At 43.5% G+C, this 19700-nt stretch overlaps 1 protein-coding gene across 1 annotated transcript in view; it reads left to right on the forward strand.

Moving 5' to 3' along the window:
• The first annotated feature begins 13256 nt into the window (after window positions 1–13256).
• Window positions 13257–19700, forward strand: part of Eif4e (eukaryotic translation initiation factor 4E) — a 36784-nt gene continuing 30340 nt past the window's right edge. The window contains exon 1 of the mRNA XM_038311695.2: window positions 13257–13303. Within this exon, the coding sequence (XP_038167623.1) occupies window positions 13286–13303 (18 nt within the window). The 5' untranslated portion in view covers window positions 13257–13285. The remainder of the gene's footprint in view (window positions 13304–19700) is intronic.

Below are 19700 nucleotides of genomic sequence, written 5' to 3' on the forward strand. Positions count from 1 at the left end.
AGATGAGGAAGTGTGTTCTAGGTTCTTATCAGCCTTAAGCACAAGCAGGTGTCACTCCGCAAAGGACGAAAGTGGATGGAACAATTTTAAACTATACAGCCTGTTTCCTTGATATGACACTTATATTCTTGTTTTTCAATTTTGAGACAGAGTTGTAGTGATATTTTGTTTGCAATCTACAAATAAAGCTTGCCTGAAGACCAGTGTGCAGAGCTAAGTCACTAGTTAGCCTTAGAGGTCAGGCAGTGGTGGCACACACCTCTAATCCCTGCACTCTGGAGACAGGCAGATGGATCTCTGTGAGCTCAAGGTCACCCTGGGCTACACTATTCCTCAAGACTTGGTTACAGCAATTTTGGAGCCTGGTCCATGTACCGGTGGGTACCGGCGTGTACCCGTGGTCGGAGGGGTTTGGAAATAACCAAAATAGTCCTTTTATAATAAATCAGTTTTAATAAAAGGGGAAATAAGGGAACTTACAGAACCAAGGGTCCAGCGGAGCAGAAGATAACGTGGGGGATAGCAAACAGGGCTCCTCCCGGAGCCCCATCCTTTTTAAGGGTATCCTACTCCCCTGGGGCAGCCACGCCCCTGAACACAGGGATTGGGCCAGCTGCCCCAACAGGTCCACAATTACAGTGGAGGACCTGGTGGAAAGAAGAGGCTAAGACCATTGAATAACAGAGTAGAGCTAGAGGTATGGAAATCTCCCCAGATCAACTTTTTGGAGAAGGAAATTATACTAATATAGAAAGGCAATCTCTATATGATGGCCACACCCTGACTTTGTCGGGCAACAGCTTTGAATGCTTGGGACATTAGTTCTTTGAGCATATCCTGTTTTTTTTTTTTTTTTGGTTTTTCGAGACAGGGTTTCTCTGCAGCTTTTTTTCTTTTTTTAGAGCCTGTCCTGGAACTAGCTCTTGTAGACCAGGCTGGCCTCGAACTCACAGAGATCCACCTGCCTCTGCCTCCCGAGTGCTGGGATTAAAGGCGTGCGCCACCACCGCCCGGCTAATATCCTGGTTTTTAAGCAGTGTTGTGAATATACAATGAAAGGCAGAGTCTCTCAAACTCTGAAATTAAGGATACAGGCACTCATTGTGATGGGTAGTTTCAATTGTCAGCTTGACACATTCTAGAATCACCTGGGAAGATTCTCAATGAGGTATTTTCTGGATCTGGTTGGTCTCTGGGCACATCTGTGAGGGATTGCCTTGATTACTAACGTCAATTGATGTGGGGCCACCCAGTCCACTGTGAGCAGCTCCACTCCCTAGACAGGGAACCCTGGACTGTACCATGGCAGAGAGTTGGCTGAGGATGAGTAGGCATATGTACCTCTATCCTCTTCCTGCTCATGACTGTGGACATGACTAGCTGCTTCAAGTTCTTCCCATGACTTCGCTTCAGTGATTGGATCCTAGACTTGTAAGTGAAGTCAATTCTTTCTTTTTTAAAATTGCTTTAGTCAGGGCATTTTTATCATTACAACAGAAATGAAAGCAGGACACTCATACAAAAAGCAAACACGAATACAACTGAGAGTAAATCATTGAGCATGTTTCAGTAGTTTATCATAATTATAATGAACTTGTTACATTTTTAAAAACTATTTGTTTATTTATTATGTATACAGTGTTCTGCCTGCATGTATACATGTGTGCCAGAAGAAGGCACCAGATCTCACTATAGATGGTTGTGAACCACCATGTGGGTGCTGGGAATTGAACTCAGGACCTTAGAAAGAGCAACCAGTGCTGGTAACCTCTGAGCCATCTCTCCGGTCCCTTGTTACATATTTTTTTCTGGATAACACCAACATTTGAATTTTTTTTTCTTTTTTTTCTTTTTTTTTTTTTTTTTGGTTTTTCGAGACAGGGTTTCCCTGTAGTTTCTAGAGCAAGGTTTTCATGCGTATGAGTGATTTGCTTGCATGTATGTTCACCACATGTCTGCCTGATACCTGTAGAGGCCAAAAGAGGGCATCCATTCCCCCAGATGGTTGTAAGTCACCATATAGGTCCTGGGAGCTGAATCCAGTCTGTCTGTAAGAGCACCAGTGCTCTTAAGTACTGAATCATCTCTCCAACCCAACATTGGGATTTTTAAGAGAAGAAAACTTCCTATTGGCAGCAACATGGTGTTTCTAGACTCTTCATCACACAGTAAATTCTGTCTATTCTCTACACTTGTCTAATATGAGTTGTTCTGCATACAAGGACATGCTTTTAATTGCATTTAACTTCTGTATTCTTTCTGTAAATTTGTTATTAGAATACAATAAACCTCTCCCCCCCTCTCCCTCTCCCTCTCTCTCTCTCTCTCTCTCTCTCTCTCTCTCTCTCTCTCTCTCTCTCTCTCTCTCTCTCTCTTTCTCTCAGGTTTTTCATGACAGTGTTTCTCTGTTGTACTGGAACTAGCTCTGTAGACCAGGCTGGCCTCTGCCTCCTGAGTGCTGAGATTAAAGGTGTGCACCACCACTTCCTGGCACTAAACTACTCTTTAAAAAGAATTTCCACCTGGCAGGTGTCTAGTGAAATGGCTAGAGTAGAAGATAAAGCATGCTGGGCAGTGGAGGCACATGCCTTTGATCACAGCACTCAGGAGGCAGAGGCAGGCAGATATCTGTGTGTTCAAGGCCAGCTTAGTCTACAGGGCAAGTTCCAGGATTGGCTCTATATCTACTGAGAAATCCTGTCTTGAAAAACCAAGAAAAAAGAAAGAAAAGAAAGCGAAGCATATGGGAAACGCTGGTGAAGGGTGTCAACCACCTAGGCAGTTCCCACAGGAAGATCCCACAGATCTTCCCAATCTCAGGACACAGAGGAGATGCAGTCCAACGAGGAGCTTTCTTTCATCTTCTCCCACAGAAAGCAATTACATGTAAATAACCCCAAAAGTCAAGGACCCCTTTAGAAAGTGACTTAAAACAACCTTAACTACTGTTGTGTGCACATCTTTATTTCCTTAGAAGCTCTATGTGCAAATAAATATGGAAATGTAAGATTATCTGTATGGTTGCTTGGTGAGTCTGAAATTACGGTGAATTAGTTGTGTCCTGAGGCAATATCTCCAAGAACTGGATTTGCATTTGCACACTGGAAGCCTTGTCCCTGGAACAGGTGGACACAGTCCAAGCATTGCCATTCTACATTTCTTATAGGTTGCAAGAGCTGTTCCTGATGAATCAATACTGTATGTAAAGTCAGTGTATGGAGCAATGAAGACCTGGACGTGTTTCCCTCAACCAGATCTCTGATTAAATTTTGGGTACTCTAAATGAAAATTAAAGGCTATTGTTTTAGACCACGTTCCTACACTGGATCCAACAGTCCATTGCCATAATGAAACTAAACTGTTTATTAGCATTAGAGAGGTAAGAGCCAAAATTCCCCCAAAGACCAGTCTGAGGTAGTACATTAATGAAACCCCCTGCTTTAATCCTTCCACTGAGATGAACTGAGACTTCAAAGTCTTCCTATTATCATTTCATCTTACATGGAAAAGAACTTGGAAATGACCAATCTGTTTTTTGTCTTGTTTCTGTTTTCATCAGCCTTCTATGTTTATGAATCTAACCTCCTTTGCTTGACTCTTTAGAGCACTCCTATTTTGTGGAGCGAAGTGTTAGCTGACTCTAGCATTGAAAAAAGACTCAGTCTTTAAAACCTTGAAATCCAATAGTTCTATTTAGCCCCTTAACAAGTATTTACAATGTTGGTTTCTTTCTAAAGATTACTGATTTTATCCCATGCGTTTTTTTATTTCACCCAGGTGTTGTGGAATATTCCTTTACACTGTGTGAAGATATATCACTGTGATTGGTTTAATAAAAAAACTAAACAGTCAATAGCTAGGCAGGAGGTATAGGTGGGTGTCGTTTTTGTGAGCTGGCAGTCCAAAGAAAAATCCATCTATATATGGTGACCAATGTCTGGCCACATATACCCACATAAGGCTTGAGAATGCTTGAAAGAAAAAGAAAAGGAAGGAAGGAAGGAAGGAAGGGAGAGAGAGAGAGAGAGAGAGAGAGAGAGAGAGAGAGAGAGAGAGAGAGAGAAGAAAGAAAGAAAGAAAGAAAGAAAGAAAGAAAGAAAGAAAGAAAGAAAGAAAGAAAGAAAGAAGCCATGCTGGGCATGGCTTCCTGGTGACCAAGGGCTCATGTAGGCTCAGCCTACTGAGACCACCTGCAGACTGGAGCCACCCACCAATGCCATACTAAACTGAGCCACACCAATATCTGACATTGCAGTTTAAGATTGGTCTCATTTGATCAGGGAATGCTATAGATGCTGAATAAGGCCAGATCCAGACACACAAAACCTCTCAAAAGGTACAATATGTTTTTAAACATGTGTGAGGCTTAAAAAAGAAAAGAATAAAAAATATAGTTTATAAATAAGATAAAGTCTTTAAAGAGAGAATAATATAAAAGGATAAGCCATGTAAAGATGGAAAATTCAGAGAATTTGGATTCTACATGGACCTTGTTGACTTTAAATTTTATGATTGCTGATAAGCAAAAAATAGCTAAGAGACATTGGCTTATGGAAACTGCTAAATTGAACCAGCCTATATATTTTTAAACTTTTTTTTTTTTAAGTTTCTCAAGACAGGGTTTCTCTGTAGCTTTGGAGCCTGTCCTGGAAATAACTCTTGTAGACCAAGCTGACCTTGAGCTCACAGAGATACGCCCACCTCTGCCTCCTGAATGCTGGTATTAAAGGCGTGCACCACCTCTGCCTGGCCAAAAGTCTTAACTTCAAAATGGAAGTAAAGGCCGGGCGGTGGTGGCGCACGCCTTTAATCCCAGCACTCGTGAGGCAGAGGCAGGCGGATCTCTGAGTTCGAGGCCAGCCTGGTCTACAAGCGCTAGTTCAGACTCTAGAAACTACTGGGAAACCCTGTCTCGGAAAACAACAACAACAACAACAACAACAACAAAAAAAAAAAAAAACCAAAATGGAAGTAAAAAAAATATGTTACATTGTGGAAGAGGTTATGCTTTTGTAACCATAGAAAATGAAAAGCTGTAAATTCATTCAAGGTTGATAGAGATCAGCTTTGATGAGGGGAGACCCCCTACTTGTGTTAATGCAGATATGTGTGTTACTTTTGAAAGTTTGTGTGTTTTCAGAGCAAGGGGACCAGACACCAATGAAAACAGGTAGCACAGATGATCCAGCCTCTCAGAGAGACACTGTTGGTTGCAGTTTCCTCAGAGTTCTGCATTCAGAACAGCTTCAAGGCTGCTACTGAGGTGATCCAGCCTCTCAGACTATTTGGTTTTCGGTTGTTTGGTGGGTTATGGATGTTTGTTATTGATTAGGGGGGCTGGTTACAAACTGTGACTGGTCATGGTCAGGTCATAAAGGGAAACAAAGATCAGATTCAGGAATTTCTTTCTAATGGGAAAAACGGTATAGAAACGATGGGATAAAAGGGTGGATTGTTGAGTCTACTTTTAAACAACCACTAATCTCAAATATTTTACATTAGAATGGATTTTTTGTATACTGATACAAATTTAAGGTTATTTTTGTTATACTGTATATATGTTTCTATTTCTGTTTAAGGTATTGTATCTATACAGCTCATTTAAAAATGTAAAGTTTTAGTCCTTAAAAGCTATTTAGAATAATAAGAAATACAGGCTAATAGTCATCTATAACAATCAAATTTATAGTCATCTATAAATGTAATTCTTTTTTTTCTTTTGCTTCTTTCAAACAAAACTGGCAAAGCTTTATTTAGATCACCCAAAATAACATTTTATAGAAAAGGAACTATAACATTACACGGCAGAGTATGGCTGTAAAATATCAAACAAGACAGGCAATTCTTTATTTATATAAATGTAATTCTTACCTTATAATTGTTCCTATTGTACATAGTTTTACTGTGTTAGAATTAAAACTTGTTTCAGACAAAAAGGGGGAAAATTTGTGGAATTCCTTTATTTTTATGAAGATGTGTCACTGTGATTGGTTTAATAAAAAGCTAACAGCCAATAGGTAGGCAGGAGGTATAGCAGGACTTCTGGACAGAGAGAGCTCTGGGAAGAAGAAAGGTGGAGTCGCCAGTCAGATGCAGAGGAAACAGCATGGAGAGAGGAGGTAATAAGCCATGGGAGAATGTAGATTTAAAAATATGGGTTAGTTTAAATTATAAGAGCTAGTTAGAGCCGGGCGGTGGTGGCGCACACCTTTAATCCCAGCACTCGGGGGGCAGAGGCAGACGGATCTCTGTGAGTTTGAGGCCAGCCTGGTCTACAAGAGCTAGTTCCAGGACAGGCTCCAAAGCCACAGAGAAACTCTGTCTCGAAAAACCAAAAAAAAGAGCTAGTTAGAAACATGCCTAAGCTAAGACCAATCTGTCATAATTAATATTAAGTCTCCATGTCATTTTTTGTGAGAGGATGACCTGGTCTAAATCCATATTTCAATTGTATAAAGTAATTATTTTTATTTAACCTTATTATTGGCCTAATATACTACTTACATGAATTTTCCACGTTACCCACAGAAGATTTCTTTTCCCACTATTTTGTAGTATGGCCTTCATTATGCAGTTCAGTTACAATCTGGTCTGTCTCATAGACTGGCTAAGAGCGGCTCACTCACCTGAACCACCAGGCATGCCTACTTCAGACTGCTGTTCTGAATGATGTACCCACACAAAGGACTTAGCAGGCATACACTGAAGGGTTTTTTCCTGATAGTTACTTTATTCGTCCTAAGGCTGAACCGTTTAAGAAAAAAATGTCTTTGAGTTTCCTCTAAATATTACACCGTGCCCACAGACCATCCAGAAGCTAGTATCTTCAAGTCAGAGGTGAACAATAATTAAAGAATGTTTGGCATGAGGTCAAGCCTAGAGTAAGGGCAAATAAAGCAGGGTTGCGACAGAGTAATGGGGAAGCTAGTTTACAGGGGTGAGCAAGGAAGGCATCTGTCAGATGACATGGGACAGAGGCTTGGATAAAATGAGGGAAGCAATTATGTGACCGGGCCACTCCTCACAGGGTGCCTTGTGGTTCGCTGCACCCTCTTGCTTCTTAGTCATGCTCCTTCATATGGACACTGGATTATTTATACCTCATGACTTAGTATACCAACCAGATTTCAAAATCCAGGAGGGAAGTGCCTATATTTATTTCATGTGTCTTTAAATAGCTTTAACTGATCACATAGTTCCCATGACTTAGTGCCTCCTGGATGCTTTCTTGTCAGGCCTGCAAACCAACTTGTAATTAGAAGTGCTTTCAAGAGAGCCAAGGGGATGGCTCAGTGGGTGACAAGGAGCTGGCTCGGTGGTGAAGGTGCTTACTGAGCAAACTTGATGACCCGAGCTTGATTCGCTGAACACATGGAAAGGTAGGAAGAGAGAACAGATTTTACCATGTTGTCCTCCGGGTTCCACATTCACTTCCTGCCACCATCACCCCCAGCCCATCATATACATATACATCAAAAACTAATTTTAAAAATTTCAAAGAAAAATAAGCATCATCTGGAAGACCCAATCAGAAGAAAGCAACTATGGTGTGAAAGCATGAATCTTGGAAGTGGAGAAGAATGGTTTGTATCTGTGGACTTCAACATGCCACTTAATAGCAATTGCTCTGTTTATATTTAAACAACAACAAAAAGGAACGATGTGTTTCATTCACATGATTATAAAAGTCAAATGAAGTGATGCATATGAAAAATACTTGGCACATTACAGGAGACCAATCCATGTTAGCTAACTTTTTAGTTACACAAGCTGGAAATATCCTAAAAAGATAATAAGCAGCAGTTGGTTCTTGAGGCAAAGGAATTCTTACACATATTACATTTCACTGAAAGAGAAGAAACAATAAATTTCTGTTGCCAGGTATGGTGGCAACAGTCTCACTGAGTAGGAAACAGATAAAGGAGGACTAGGCAGTTCCAGGCCAGCCTGGGCTACACAGTGAGTCTCTGTCTTAAAAACAGTAGCAGGAGCCGGGCAGCGGTGGCCCACACCTTTAATCCCAGCACTCGGGAGGCAGAGGCAGGCGGATCTCTGTGAGTTCGAGACCAGCCTGGTATACAAGAGCTAGTTCCAGGACAGGCTCCAAAGCTACAGAGAAACCCTGTCTCAAAAAACCAAACAAACAAACAGTAGCAGCAGCAGCAACAACAAAAAAGGAAGAAGCCTGGCCTGGTGGCAAAGGTCTATAATGCCACTTATATGGAAGGTTGATACAAAGTAATGAAAATTCAAGTTCAGCCTGGGATACAAAGTGAGTTCATGGCCAGTTCGGGCAACTTAGTGAGCCCTGTCTTAGAATAAAGAATAAAAAGAGGGCTGTGAACAGCTCAATAATAGAGCATTTGACTAATATATGACAAAGAAAATTAAATTAAGATGGGTGGTGGCGTATGCCTTTAATCCCAGAACTCGGAAGGCAGAGGCAGGCGGATCTCTGTGAGTTTGAGGCCAGCCTCGTCAACAACAGGTAGTTCCAGGACAGGCTCCAAAGACAGAAAAACCCTGTCTTGAAAAACCAAAAAGAAAATAAAAGTAAAAGAAAATTAAGAAATTTACATCAATGTAATATTTTATCACTCTAATGATCAGTAACGTTGAATGTTTGCTGTGTTCTAGAAACTATTCCAAACACACTACATGAAACAGTCACTATTCCTCACTGTAACCAAATAAAACAATATAACTCATGAGAAAAACGAGACACAGACTAATGCCATCTGTCCGTGATCCACACATAGAGAGCAGTATGAGAGTTTGACACCACCCTAGACATTCCAAGCTACAGGAATAATTTCTAAGGCTAATTTTCATGTAGAAGACACTAAGTTGAATCTTTCCTGAAGGAAAAATGACAATACTAAAAGTAGATATTAAATTATAGTTCAGGCAGTATTGCATCTCAAGGAAGAGAGATCGAAGGGAAAGATGTAGCTAGAATTTATTTCTAGGTACTGTTCAGCTTACAATACTGAGGTAATTGATCACCCAACTTCATACTTTCTGTCTCAGAGCCTACTTAAGAAAAATGGCTGCTTAGTATTTATGAGGAACTACGAACGTCTGGACTTCTAAAGCTTGCTGAAGTAAAAACAACAGTGAAAACCCAAGATAGTGAGCAGTAATAATTTTATACAGATCATAGCAGGTATGATTAGTTTGAAGTATGCAGTGTGATTTCTTTTTATCTTTTTTTTTTTTTTTTTTTTTTGGATTTTCAAGACAGGGTTTTTTTGTAGCTTTGGTGCCTGTCCTGGAACTCAAACTCACAGAGATCCACCTGTCTTTGCCTCCCAAGTGCTGGGATTAAAGGTGTGCGCCACCACTGCCCAGCTGCAGCATGATTTCTAATTGGTTTTAATAATAAAAACCCAGAGTCAGATATTAGGGGGTGGAAGCTGAAAGATCAGAGAAACGGAGCAGCCAGCCACTAGTCCTTACCTCCACAAAATCCTCAGATCGAATGGAGTATCCTGTCTCTCCAAGTCCTCAACTGAATGCCTGAGCTCCTCTCCTCCTGTCTTATGTTCCTCTCTCTGCCCAGCCATATCCCTTCCTATCTCCATCTCCCCAATGCTGGGATTAAAGGCATGTGATCCAAGTGCTGGGATCAAGGATGTGAACTCTGTTTCTCTTTGAGACTGGATCAATCTCTGTAGCCCAGGGTGGCCTGGAACTCACAGAGATCCGCCTGCCTCTGCATCCCAAGTGCTAGGATTAAAGGTGTGTGCCACCACTGCCTGGCCTCTATGGCTAACTGGTGGCTTAGCTCTGCACTCTGATCTTCAGGCAAGCTTTATTTGTTAGATCACAAACAAATATCACCACAGAAACACAGTCAAATAGTCTGGCAAAACAATGGCTTCATTCATCTAAACCAGGGAACGAGAACTCCAGAGACAAAGTATACATCTGAAATGACTAATGTGTTCTATCAAATTGTTTGAAACCTCAACATTACTTAAATCTACAAAGCACTGGTAATATACTAGTTTGAGGAATATATTATAGTGAAAAAAATCATCATTATTTACTAATGCTTAGTAACATTCAATCAGCCTAGGATTATAAGGAACGCATATATACAGTGAGACTACGCTGGACCAAAGTAGTCATGTGTGACCTAGACAATCCTGTCATATAGGGCAGCATTACAACACCATCTCTCATTCATAAATCTGACTCAAAATTAAACTTTTTTTTTTTTAACGAACCAGCATAGACATGGTAGCAAGGTGATAAAGGCATGTTTTGTAAGTAGATAAGACATAATATATTCTGCTGTGTGCATTTAAGATTAGCACAGAGCCGGGCACAGCAGTCTACACCTTTAGTTCCAACTTCTTTGTAGGAGGAGGTAGGAGGATCCTTTGAATCAATGAGTTCAAGATCACACATTGCAAGACTCTGACTCAACAAATAAATAAGGAAAACTAAATCAGTCACATACAGACAGACATAACACATAAAACCTGGCCACTGCCGGGCGGTGGTGGCGCACGCCTTTAATCCCAGCACTCGGGAGGCAGAGGCAGGCGGATCTCTGTGAGTTCGAGGCCAGCCTGGTCTACAAGAGCTAGTTCCAGGCCAGGCTCTAAAAAAAAAGTTGCAGAGAAACCCTGTCTCGAAAAACCAAAAAAAAAAAAAAAACCAAAAAAAAAAAAAACCTGGCCACCATATATTTGACCTGATGAAATCTTAGTCTTGATACTACGCAAACACATCTGAAATGTCAAAAATATGAAACAAGTCATATACAAATATGGAGATCAATTAAACTATAAAGAATGGGGCATACATAAGTACTGTAAAAGCACTTTTTTTTTTTTTTTTTTTTGAGAGGGGAGAGAAGGGGAGGCTGGGAGTACTGGGAATGGAATCTAGACAGTCTTAGGCAAACATTCTATCTCTGAGCTACACCCTAGCCCAAAATATGAGTCTTGGCTGACAATAGAGGAGGAAGGTTGAAGGAAAATACAATATAAATGAAAGCCATTTAAAACACAAGTTTTATATCGGTAGCTATTCGGCTCATTGGGATATTTTCTTGCAGCTTAATAAAACAGGATTATTTATGCTATCTTGTCTTTTCTTTCCTTGAATAGAGATTCTCATGTTGCTTTGGCTGACCTGGAACTTGCCATGTAGCTGAATTTGGAGTCCTGCTCTTTCAGAATACGGGGTTTATTGTTGTGATGGGGCCTGCTAGGTGAGCCCTCTACTGAGCTATGCTCCCAGCACTCCATGCTGTCTTTTCACCAAAGTTAACCAGCTATCATTTTGCAAACAACAGAAAATAGAGGGATCAACGGTAATTCCTTTGGTTAGTGGAACCGATTTGTGCAGAGAAATTCACCGAGCTGTTTAGTTTGCAGAACTGTATCTACTTTAGAATCTACTGGTGCTGAGTAAACAAACGCTTTCATTTGAATCATTTCTGCCATTCTTGTAAAGAAAAACATCAACAGAGTATTGGCTTTGCGTTCTTTGACAGCCTCAATTATGTGTTAGTCAACCCAAGCATCCATTATGTACTCAATAATAGCTATGACACAGCTCCAGACAACAGCAACTCTGGGAGGAGGCAGGCACAGATAGCCAGCTCGCACTGCTTTTCCTGGTGATAGCATTCTTAAGCCCCGTGGAAATAGCAATGAGATCCGTCTTCCTCACTAGAACTCAACACTATCTTGATAAACGATAGCCCAGCAACTTAGAAGAAAATGCAGCATGCCAGCATGGGGACACATTTCTGTTTGTTAGAAGTTGTTATGAACATAATTTCCTCAACATAAAGCTTCTGTTGAGAGCAGCTACATTTGAAAAGAAAAAAAAAAAGATTTTGAAAGTTTAAAACTGCATCGGTGTACAAGGCAACGTAACAAAGCAAAAACAAAAAAGCTTAAAACATTGTAAAGGGTTGGGGATGTCGCTCAATTGGTACTGGGCTCCCCTGGCACTCAGGAAACCCAGGGTTCCAGCTCTATCTCCGCATTACCCCACCCCCACCCCGGCACTAGCTAGCACTCCCAGTACTTTGGGAGGTGGAGGCAGGAAGGTCTACAGTTCAAGCAAGGCTATTTTCCCTTACACCGCAAGTTCGAGGTTAGCCTGGGCTAGCCTGTATCAGGAAAAGAAAAAACTGAACAGTAGCGGAGGAGAGGCAGCTGGTCCTTAGGAAGGCGCACGCGCTTGCTCCTAAGCATTGAGATTCCGAAGCGTTTTCAAAGCTGGTTACAGTCCTTACCACAGCACACCCTTGTGAGGTAAGTGTATTATCATCTTTGGTTCATAAATGAAAAAGCTGAGGCACCGAGCGATTAAGTCACTCGCCTAAGGAGCATGAGTCAACGTCAAGAGTCATAGTTGACCCGGCTTAACGACTCCTGACCTTCAGTCCAGGGCTGAGTCAGCGGAGCCCCGAGTGGCTTCCCTGGCTGGCACCTGGACGTAGGCTATTTCCGTTCACGTTCAAGCAGAATACTGAAACCGATTGGACAGAACTTCCAAACTTTTTACGTCCAGCAAGATTCAACCCTGAAGCATTCATCTCAGGACTGGGAACAGGAAAAGCCGACGCGTGCACATCCCCCTCCCCCAAAGCGTGCGAGTGGGTACCGTGGGCTAGCCCGCCCACCCGCTAAGGGCAGCGATGGAAACAAGTGACCACCCGCGTTAGTGGACCGGGGACAAGGGGAACGCAGACCGCATCAACGACTCTCCATCGCCGTCTCTTTCTGAAACCAAGAGAAAATGGTGGGAGGTGAAAAGAAAACTAAATAAAAAAAACACACAAGCAACTTGTCCTAGAACCTCAGCTAAGCAAATGAAGCCTTCTTGCGTGTGCTGAGCCTGCAGTTCCCAATCTTCTAGGAAAGATGGGAGGACTGGGCGACAAAGGGCACGGCAGGAATGCCCCGCAGTGAGTGACTGCGACCGGCGCTCTGCTCGCAGCACCGCAGAGGCCTAAAATCTACTCTGCAGCGAGCACCCGCGGCGCCGGGAGCCGCGCACCCTCGCCAGCGACCACGTGATCTTTTTTTTTTTTTTTTAAAGAGAAAAAAAAAAACTTCGCTTTAAGAAAAAAAAGAGACTCCACTTCCCAGAAGCCTCTCGGTCCCCACGCAGCTGCAGTCTTGCGCAGGCGCCGCCAGGGCCAAACGGACACGTCCGTCACGTGGGCAGGAGCCGGCCAATCCGGTTTGAATCTCATTTTTTTCCTCTCGCCCCCCCTTCAGGAGCGGTTGTGCGATCAGATCGATCTAAGATGGCGACTGTGGAACCGGTGAGTATTGCCTTCGGCCCCCACCCCCGAGGTCCCCGCGCTCCGGCTCCCTCCGCTCAGGGACTCCCCGCGGGACGGCGTTCCCGGCGCGCACGGCGCCCCCGGCCGCGCCCGGCCCCTGTCCCCCGGCCTGACCTTCCGCGGGCAGCCTTGGCGCCGGGAGGCTGGCGGCGGCAGCGTGGAGCGCACACGCCGTGTGGGGGCCCGGGCACCGGGGCGGTGGGGGAGGGGCGCCGCGCGGGCCCCGAGGTGGCGGCTCGGGCCGACGGCCGGCGCGGGGATCGGCGCCGGGCCCCGGGGGCGCGGGGCGGACTCTTAGCGGGCACCGTGCTCGGCGGTGCGGGTGGGCGGTGAACCCGGCCTGGAAGGAGCCGGAGGGGGAAGCCTGGGGGCAGCTGCGCCTTCGCCGCCGGGATCCTCGTGCGGGCGGCGCAGGATGCGGAGGAGGGTGGGCCGGCGGGGCCGGTGGGCGCGCGGGGCCGGGAGGGAGGGCGGACAGGAGAGAGGGGCGCGGCAAGAGGGCTAGCGCAGCCCGCGGAGAGCCGAGGCGCTGCAGGGTCGAGTGGGGAGGACGCACGCCCCGGGGTCGCGCCGCGCACCTCTCGGGGCCGGGCGAGGGGGGCTGCTGAGAAGGTGACCACATTGTCCCAGCCCCTCCACACCGGGACGGGGCTGTCATGGAGGAGTGGAGGGGGAGGAGCGAGGCCTACAGATCGCGGCCGCGGGTCGGCTGGACGCAGACCTGCCTTTCACTCGCGCCGGGCTTCCATTCATTCATCTTTCCGGCGCAGCGCGCACGCCTCTGACGACTCGGTAGATTCTTGTGCTCTGACGCGACTCGATCGTCTGGAAGATAGCCAGCGAAAACTAATATTGGAAATAGAAACTTTTAGGATTGCCTTTACTTTAAATGAAAAAGGAAATTAGCATGGGGACTGCAGCGCGTCCTGTGGCTCGCGTGTGGAAGTCAAAGGACAGCGTTTGGAGTCCAGAGGATGGAGATTCAAGCGCCTTTGCTGAACTCCGGCCCCTCGATACTGCTTTTTCATTTGGCTTCCCCCCACACACCTACCCTGCATTGCTTTCTCCTTAATTAAAGCTCTATTCCCAAATTGATTGAAGCAAGATGCTCACCGAGCATCACGTTGGTAGTTACCCGGAAGGCAGAAGAGCGCTGTCTTACGTGTTTGTCATGGTTTGGATTTGCCAGCAGCTGGCTCACTGACCATCCGTCCCAGGTTTTTTTTTTTTTTTTTAAGGAATGTCACACCTGTGTGAGAAGGTCTCAGATGATTAAAGGTATAGACTAGCAACAAGAAACCTTTGACATAGAAACCTTTGTAGACTACCTTTGCCAGATATTTTTAAGTTTTTAAAAACTCACCTATGGACTAAAGGAATTTGATTAGTTTGCAAGACGGAATTATCTTGGCAGAATTCAAGACAACTTTTTTTTGGCATGATTTACTGTTCTTTATTGATAACAGTTTTCATGGCAATTTGGTTGTCTGCAAAAATGCCTCACAAATTGCTAGTGAAATTAAGAGTATCCGTGTTATGTAAGAACAAGAGGGAAGCTTTTACATTTAACTTAAACTCTCCTGACACGTTCTGATGTCTACATCTAACTGAATCTTCTACCTTTCTCTACCAAGTGTTAGGGGAAAATATGGGTAATAGAGGCAAAACTGAGAAGATCCTGAGCAATAAAATAGCAGTGTGTTATGTGGTACTTCAGTTAGTTACATTTAAGTCTTGGATTGTGTTAAAGCCTCAATTTAGAGTCTTTAGATTTTGTTTAGAGTTAGTACAGAGCTGCTGATATTTTTAGGGTGGGGTAAGGAGTGAGATTTAGAGTACAAAGTTGTACAAAGTGTGGTTTGTACTTGTTCATTGTGCGCTCTTATGGGGCCTTACTGCCTGTGGTGGGCAGAGGTGAAATACTCCTAGTGATGATCCTGTTGTGAAAGTTGCATTGAAACTATTTGAGGATAGATAGTGTGCAAAATTGCATTGGGGTACTCCTTTTTGTTCACCCCTGCCTCTAGACTAGTCATATTTTTAAGATTTGTTTTTGGAGCGTGGCCATGGTGGCTCATGCCTTTAATCCCAACACTTTGGAGGCAGAGGCTGGTTCGGGGCCAGTCTGGTCTACAGAGTGAGTTCCAGGACAGCTAGGGCTACACAGAGAAACCCTGCCTTGAAAAGCAAAAAGATTTGTTTTTGGTGCTTTATTTCAGCTCAGGACCTGGTGCATACTAATCATATTCTACTACTAAACTACACTGGTGCTTTTCTAGTTTTTTAAAGCAGCTGATTTATTTTACTATTGGATCAGTTGAGGAACTGTATTGAAGCTTGCAATCTTATTTGGTCATTGCTATTTTCGTTTAGCATGTAAATTTCTTTAGGGTCGTGTCGCCCCCCCCCCCCCCCAGTCTGCTTGATTGTAAGCACTTAAAGCAGTGGTTCTCAACTTGTGGGTTGTGACCCCTTTGGGGGGTTGAATAACCCTTTCACAGGGGTCACCTAAGACCATCTAAAAACAGATATTTACATTTCGATTCACAACAGTAGCAAAATTACAGTTATGAAGTTGCAACAAAAATAATTTTATAATTGGGGTCACCACAGCATAAGGAACTGTATTAAAGGGTAGCAGCATTCGGAAGGTTGAGAACCACTTAGAGTCATGAGTAGGTAATTTTTCTCCTCTTTCATATCCTTTTATAAATATTTGTCGGATTTTTAGCCTTTGGAAATTCTATAAATGATCAGTCATTGTCAATTTGATACTGCAATTTTTTAAATGTTTGAGCTTAGTTAAGTAATAGCTTACAAATATAAATTGAGGTCATAAGGGTAAGGGAAGTGTATTGTTTCACAGAACATGTGGACAAAGGCTACTTACTCCTCTTAGTTTGGAATTGTAAGAAAGTCAAAATTAGACTGAAGACGGCAGACTGTGTCCTCAACTGTCGTCTTGTGGTTTTTGCTTCTCTTCAGGTAACTTCTAGGTTTTTCTTGTTATTTGGAGAATACTTTCATTAGTAAAAAAAAAAAAAAAAAATTCTTTTTTTTTTTTTTTTTTTTTTTTTTTTTGTGTAGCTCTGGGAACTCACTTTGTAGATCAGGCTGGTCAGCCTAAAACTTGGGGGGAGGAGTTCTTCTGCCTTCCGAGTGTTGGGATCTACCGGTGGACACCACCCCACCTACTAGTCTGGATAGTTCCTCTCTTTATACTTAGCAACCCACTTTTAAAATAAGACTGTTAAACATGGAGAAGCCAGCTGTGCTGGTGCGTGCCTGTAATCTGAGTCCTTGGACGTGGAGGCAAGAGAATTGTGAGTTTGAGCATAGCCTCACCTACATGACAAGACCTTTTCTCAAAGCAAAATATTTTTTTTTCTCATGGTTTATTTTTTTTATATTTAAAAATTTCCATCTCCTTCCCTCCTCCTCCTCCCCCCTCCCTCCCCTCCTTCTCCCCCTTCCCTCCCCTCCTTCTCCCCCTTCCCTCCCCTCCCCTCCACCCATACCTCCCCTCCCTCCCTCTCAAGGCCAAGGAGCCATCAGGGTTCCCCACTCTATGCTAAGACCAAGGTCCTCCCAACTCCCCCCAGGTCCAGGAAGGTGATCGACCAAGCTGAGAAGGCTCCCACAGAGCCCGTCCATGAAGAACAATCAGAGCCCAGAGCCATTGTCCTTTGCTTCTCAGTCAGCCCCCGCTGATGGCCACACTCAGAGAGACGGGTTTGGTCGCATGATCCATCAGTCCCATTCCAACTGGAGTTGGTGATCTCCCATTAGTTCTGTCCCACCGTTTCCATGAGTGAACGCACCCCTCTCGTTCCTGACTTTCTCCCTCATGTTCTCGCACCTTCTGCTCCTCATCGGGACCTTGGGAGCTCAGTCCAGTGCTCCAATGTGGGGCTCAGTCACCTTCCCCATCTGTCGCCAGCTGGAGGTTCCCTCACGGTCCTGACTTTCTTTCTCATGTTCTCTCTCCTTCTGCTCCTCATCAGGACCTTGGGAGCTCAGTCCGGTGCTCCAAGGTGGGGCTCTGTCATTTTCTTCATCTATTGTCAGGTGGAGGTTCTATGGTGATATGCAAGAAATTCATCAGTATGGCTATAGGAACTGGCCTTTTCAGGCTCCCTCTCCTCAGCTGCCCAAGGAACTAACTGGGGGCGTCTCCCTGGAAACCTGGGAACCCCTCTAGGGTCAAGTCTCTTGACAACCCTCAGGTAGCTCCTTAAATTAAGATATATGCTTCCCTGCTCTCATATCCACCCTTCCTATATCCCAAGCATCCCATTCCTCCGAGCTCCCCCCGCTCTCCCCTTCACACTTTTCTCTCCCCATCTTCCCTTGGCCCAGTCTTGCCCAACCCTCAAGGTAAAAAAAAAGGTAGGCTGAGATTTAGGGGTAAGGGCGATTGCTGCCAAGCTTGAGGATCTGAGTTGGAGGTAGAACCCTCAAGGTGCAAGCAGGACCTCATGTGTAGTTGACCCTCTGATTTTCAAGGCCACACCAAGGCAAGTGTACACACACACACACACGCAGAAAAATAAGTAATATATGTTTGAAAGCTTTAAAAGAAAACAGAAAAAGAGCCAGGTGTTATAAAATCAATGAAAAGCTCTTGATTGGTAAGCAGACTTTGGCATTTTTTTTTAAAGTGAGGAACCCATTTTGGTAGGAGCTATGTTCAGTGTTTATTTTACATTTCACTTCACTTTATACTCTGGGTAAGCATTTAACTTAGAGAAATGAGATGTGAATGTACACTTTACACATCGTAGTTACATAAATTGAGATGTAAAATGAGTCAGTTTGGCTTAATCCACGTTGAACAAGAGTCCTAAGCAAATAGCACTTTCATGAAACACTTTTAATTTCTAGAACAGCAGCTCTCGACTAGGGGGTTGAGCAGTTCTTTCATAGGGGTCTCCTAGGACCATCAGAGAACACATATTTATGTAATGATTCATAAGTAACAAAATTCCAGTTAAGAAGTAGCAGCATTGGAAGGTTGAGAGCCACTGCTGTAGAAAGCTAAGAATATAAACTTCAGTAGAAGTTCTGGGCTTCATAAAAGAATGTCTAATAGCTGCCCTAGCAATGGTCAAGTCTCCTGTTAGGTTGTAAGTTGTGCCGTCTTTCTCAGGGAGGTGACTGAGGAGTGGAAATGAGCATGGCTTGTACAGTCTCTTCTAAATTTCTCTGTGATGAAGAATGTTGAAATTTCTCAGTCTTGCTGAAAATGGGAGTCAAATATCCTAAAGTGATCCTGATTTTTAAATGTATTCAGAGTTGATATTTGTGACATGTGGATCTCATGTTTATACCTAGACCAAGGTTCTGTATACAGGAACCTCTCTGTATGCACACGTCTGCTGCTGGGAAATTCTTGCTTGCCAATCCTTGGCCATTAGCAAGCAGTGGGAAGCCTATGATCATAGCTTCAGGTACTGTCTGTCCCCTTTCCTGTCTTTACTGAAGAGTCTAGTCACATCTAGAGAAGAAAGGGTTTCCTTTCATCTAAAAAAAATAATTTTTTGTCTTATAATCAGAAACAAGTAGTTGTCACTGAATGTGTGTGTATATAAGAGCGTGCGTGTATCCCTCTGCCTGTATCATAATTTTAAAAATATATTATTCCATGGAAATTGATGGGAGGTTTAGTCATACTATGCCAAGTGGATTTATGTTAATTCATGACAAGCCTGACTAGTATTTCCAGGAATGTGGATTTAGTGTTCTAAGCAAGTGATTTTTTAAAAAATGACCTTTTAATCACCGCCTGTTTGAAACAACTGTTTGCTTTTGTAGTGGCTATTTTTAATATAATAGGCAGATCTTTATTAATTGCTAACTTAGTGTGTCAGTCATCATGTAGCAAGTACTTTATATATATTCATTCAATGCTTGCAGCAGTTCTGTTAGATAAGTGGAGTTATTCTTACTTCACAGATGAGGAGACCTTTAAGGCAGCCACGTCCTAGAGTATGTGCTCAAGCATCACCCTGGCATCCATCTGCTTGGCATGCAGGGGATGTTCAGAAAGGGAGCTTAGTGTTGATAAGCTTACCAGGGGCTTTGTTTCAGCTGTGACTTAAGAGTGTATAGACAGGCTTTAAGATAATGCTTGCACGATCATGTTGAATTAAAAGCATAGAATTTTAAGAAAATAGCCTGTAGATAACTTTTGCCTCATATGCTGTGGTGTGCTTGCATGTAGCTTAGACATCCTGCTGTGAACTTGATAATATATCCAGTGTAACATAAATGCCACAGCAAGGTCTGCCTGTGTTCTTTAGGGAATAGTGACAAAAAAAATCAAGTACATTTTCAGAGTAGGAGCTGGTTTTTACCTAGAACATCTTATGTTTAA

This window comes from Arvicola amphibius, chromosome 14 (genome assembly GCF_903992535.2).
Source record: "Arvicola amphibius chromosome 14, mArvAmp1.2, whole genome shotgun sequence".
In the NCBI taxonomy this organism is placed as follows: domain Eukaryota; kingdom Metazoa; phylum Chordata; class Mammalia; order Rodentia; family Cricetidae; genus Arvicola; species Arvicola amphibius.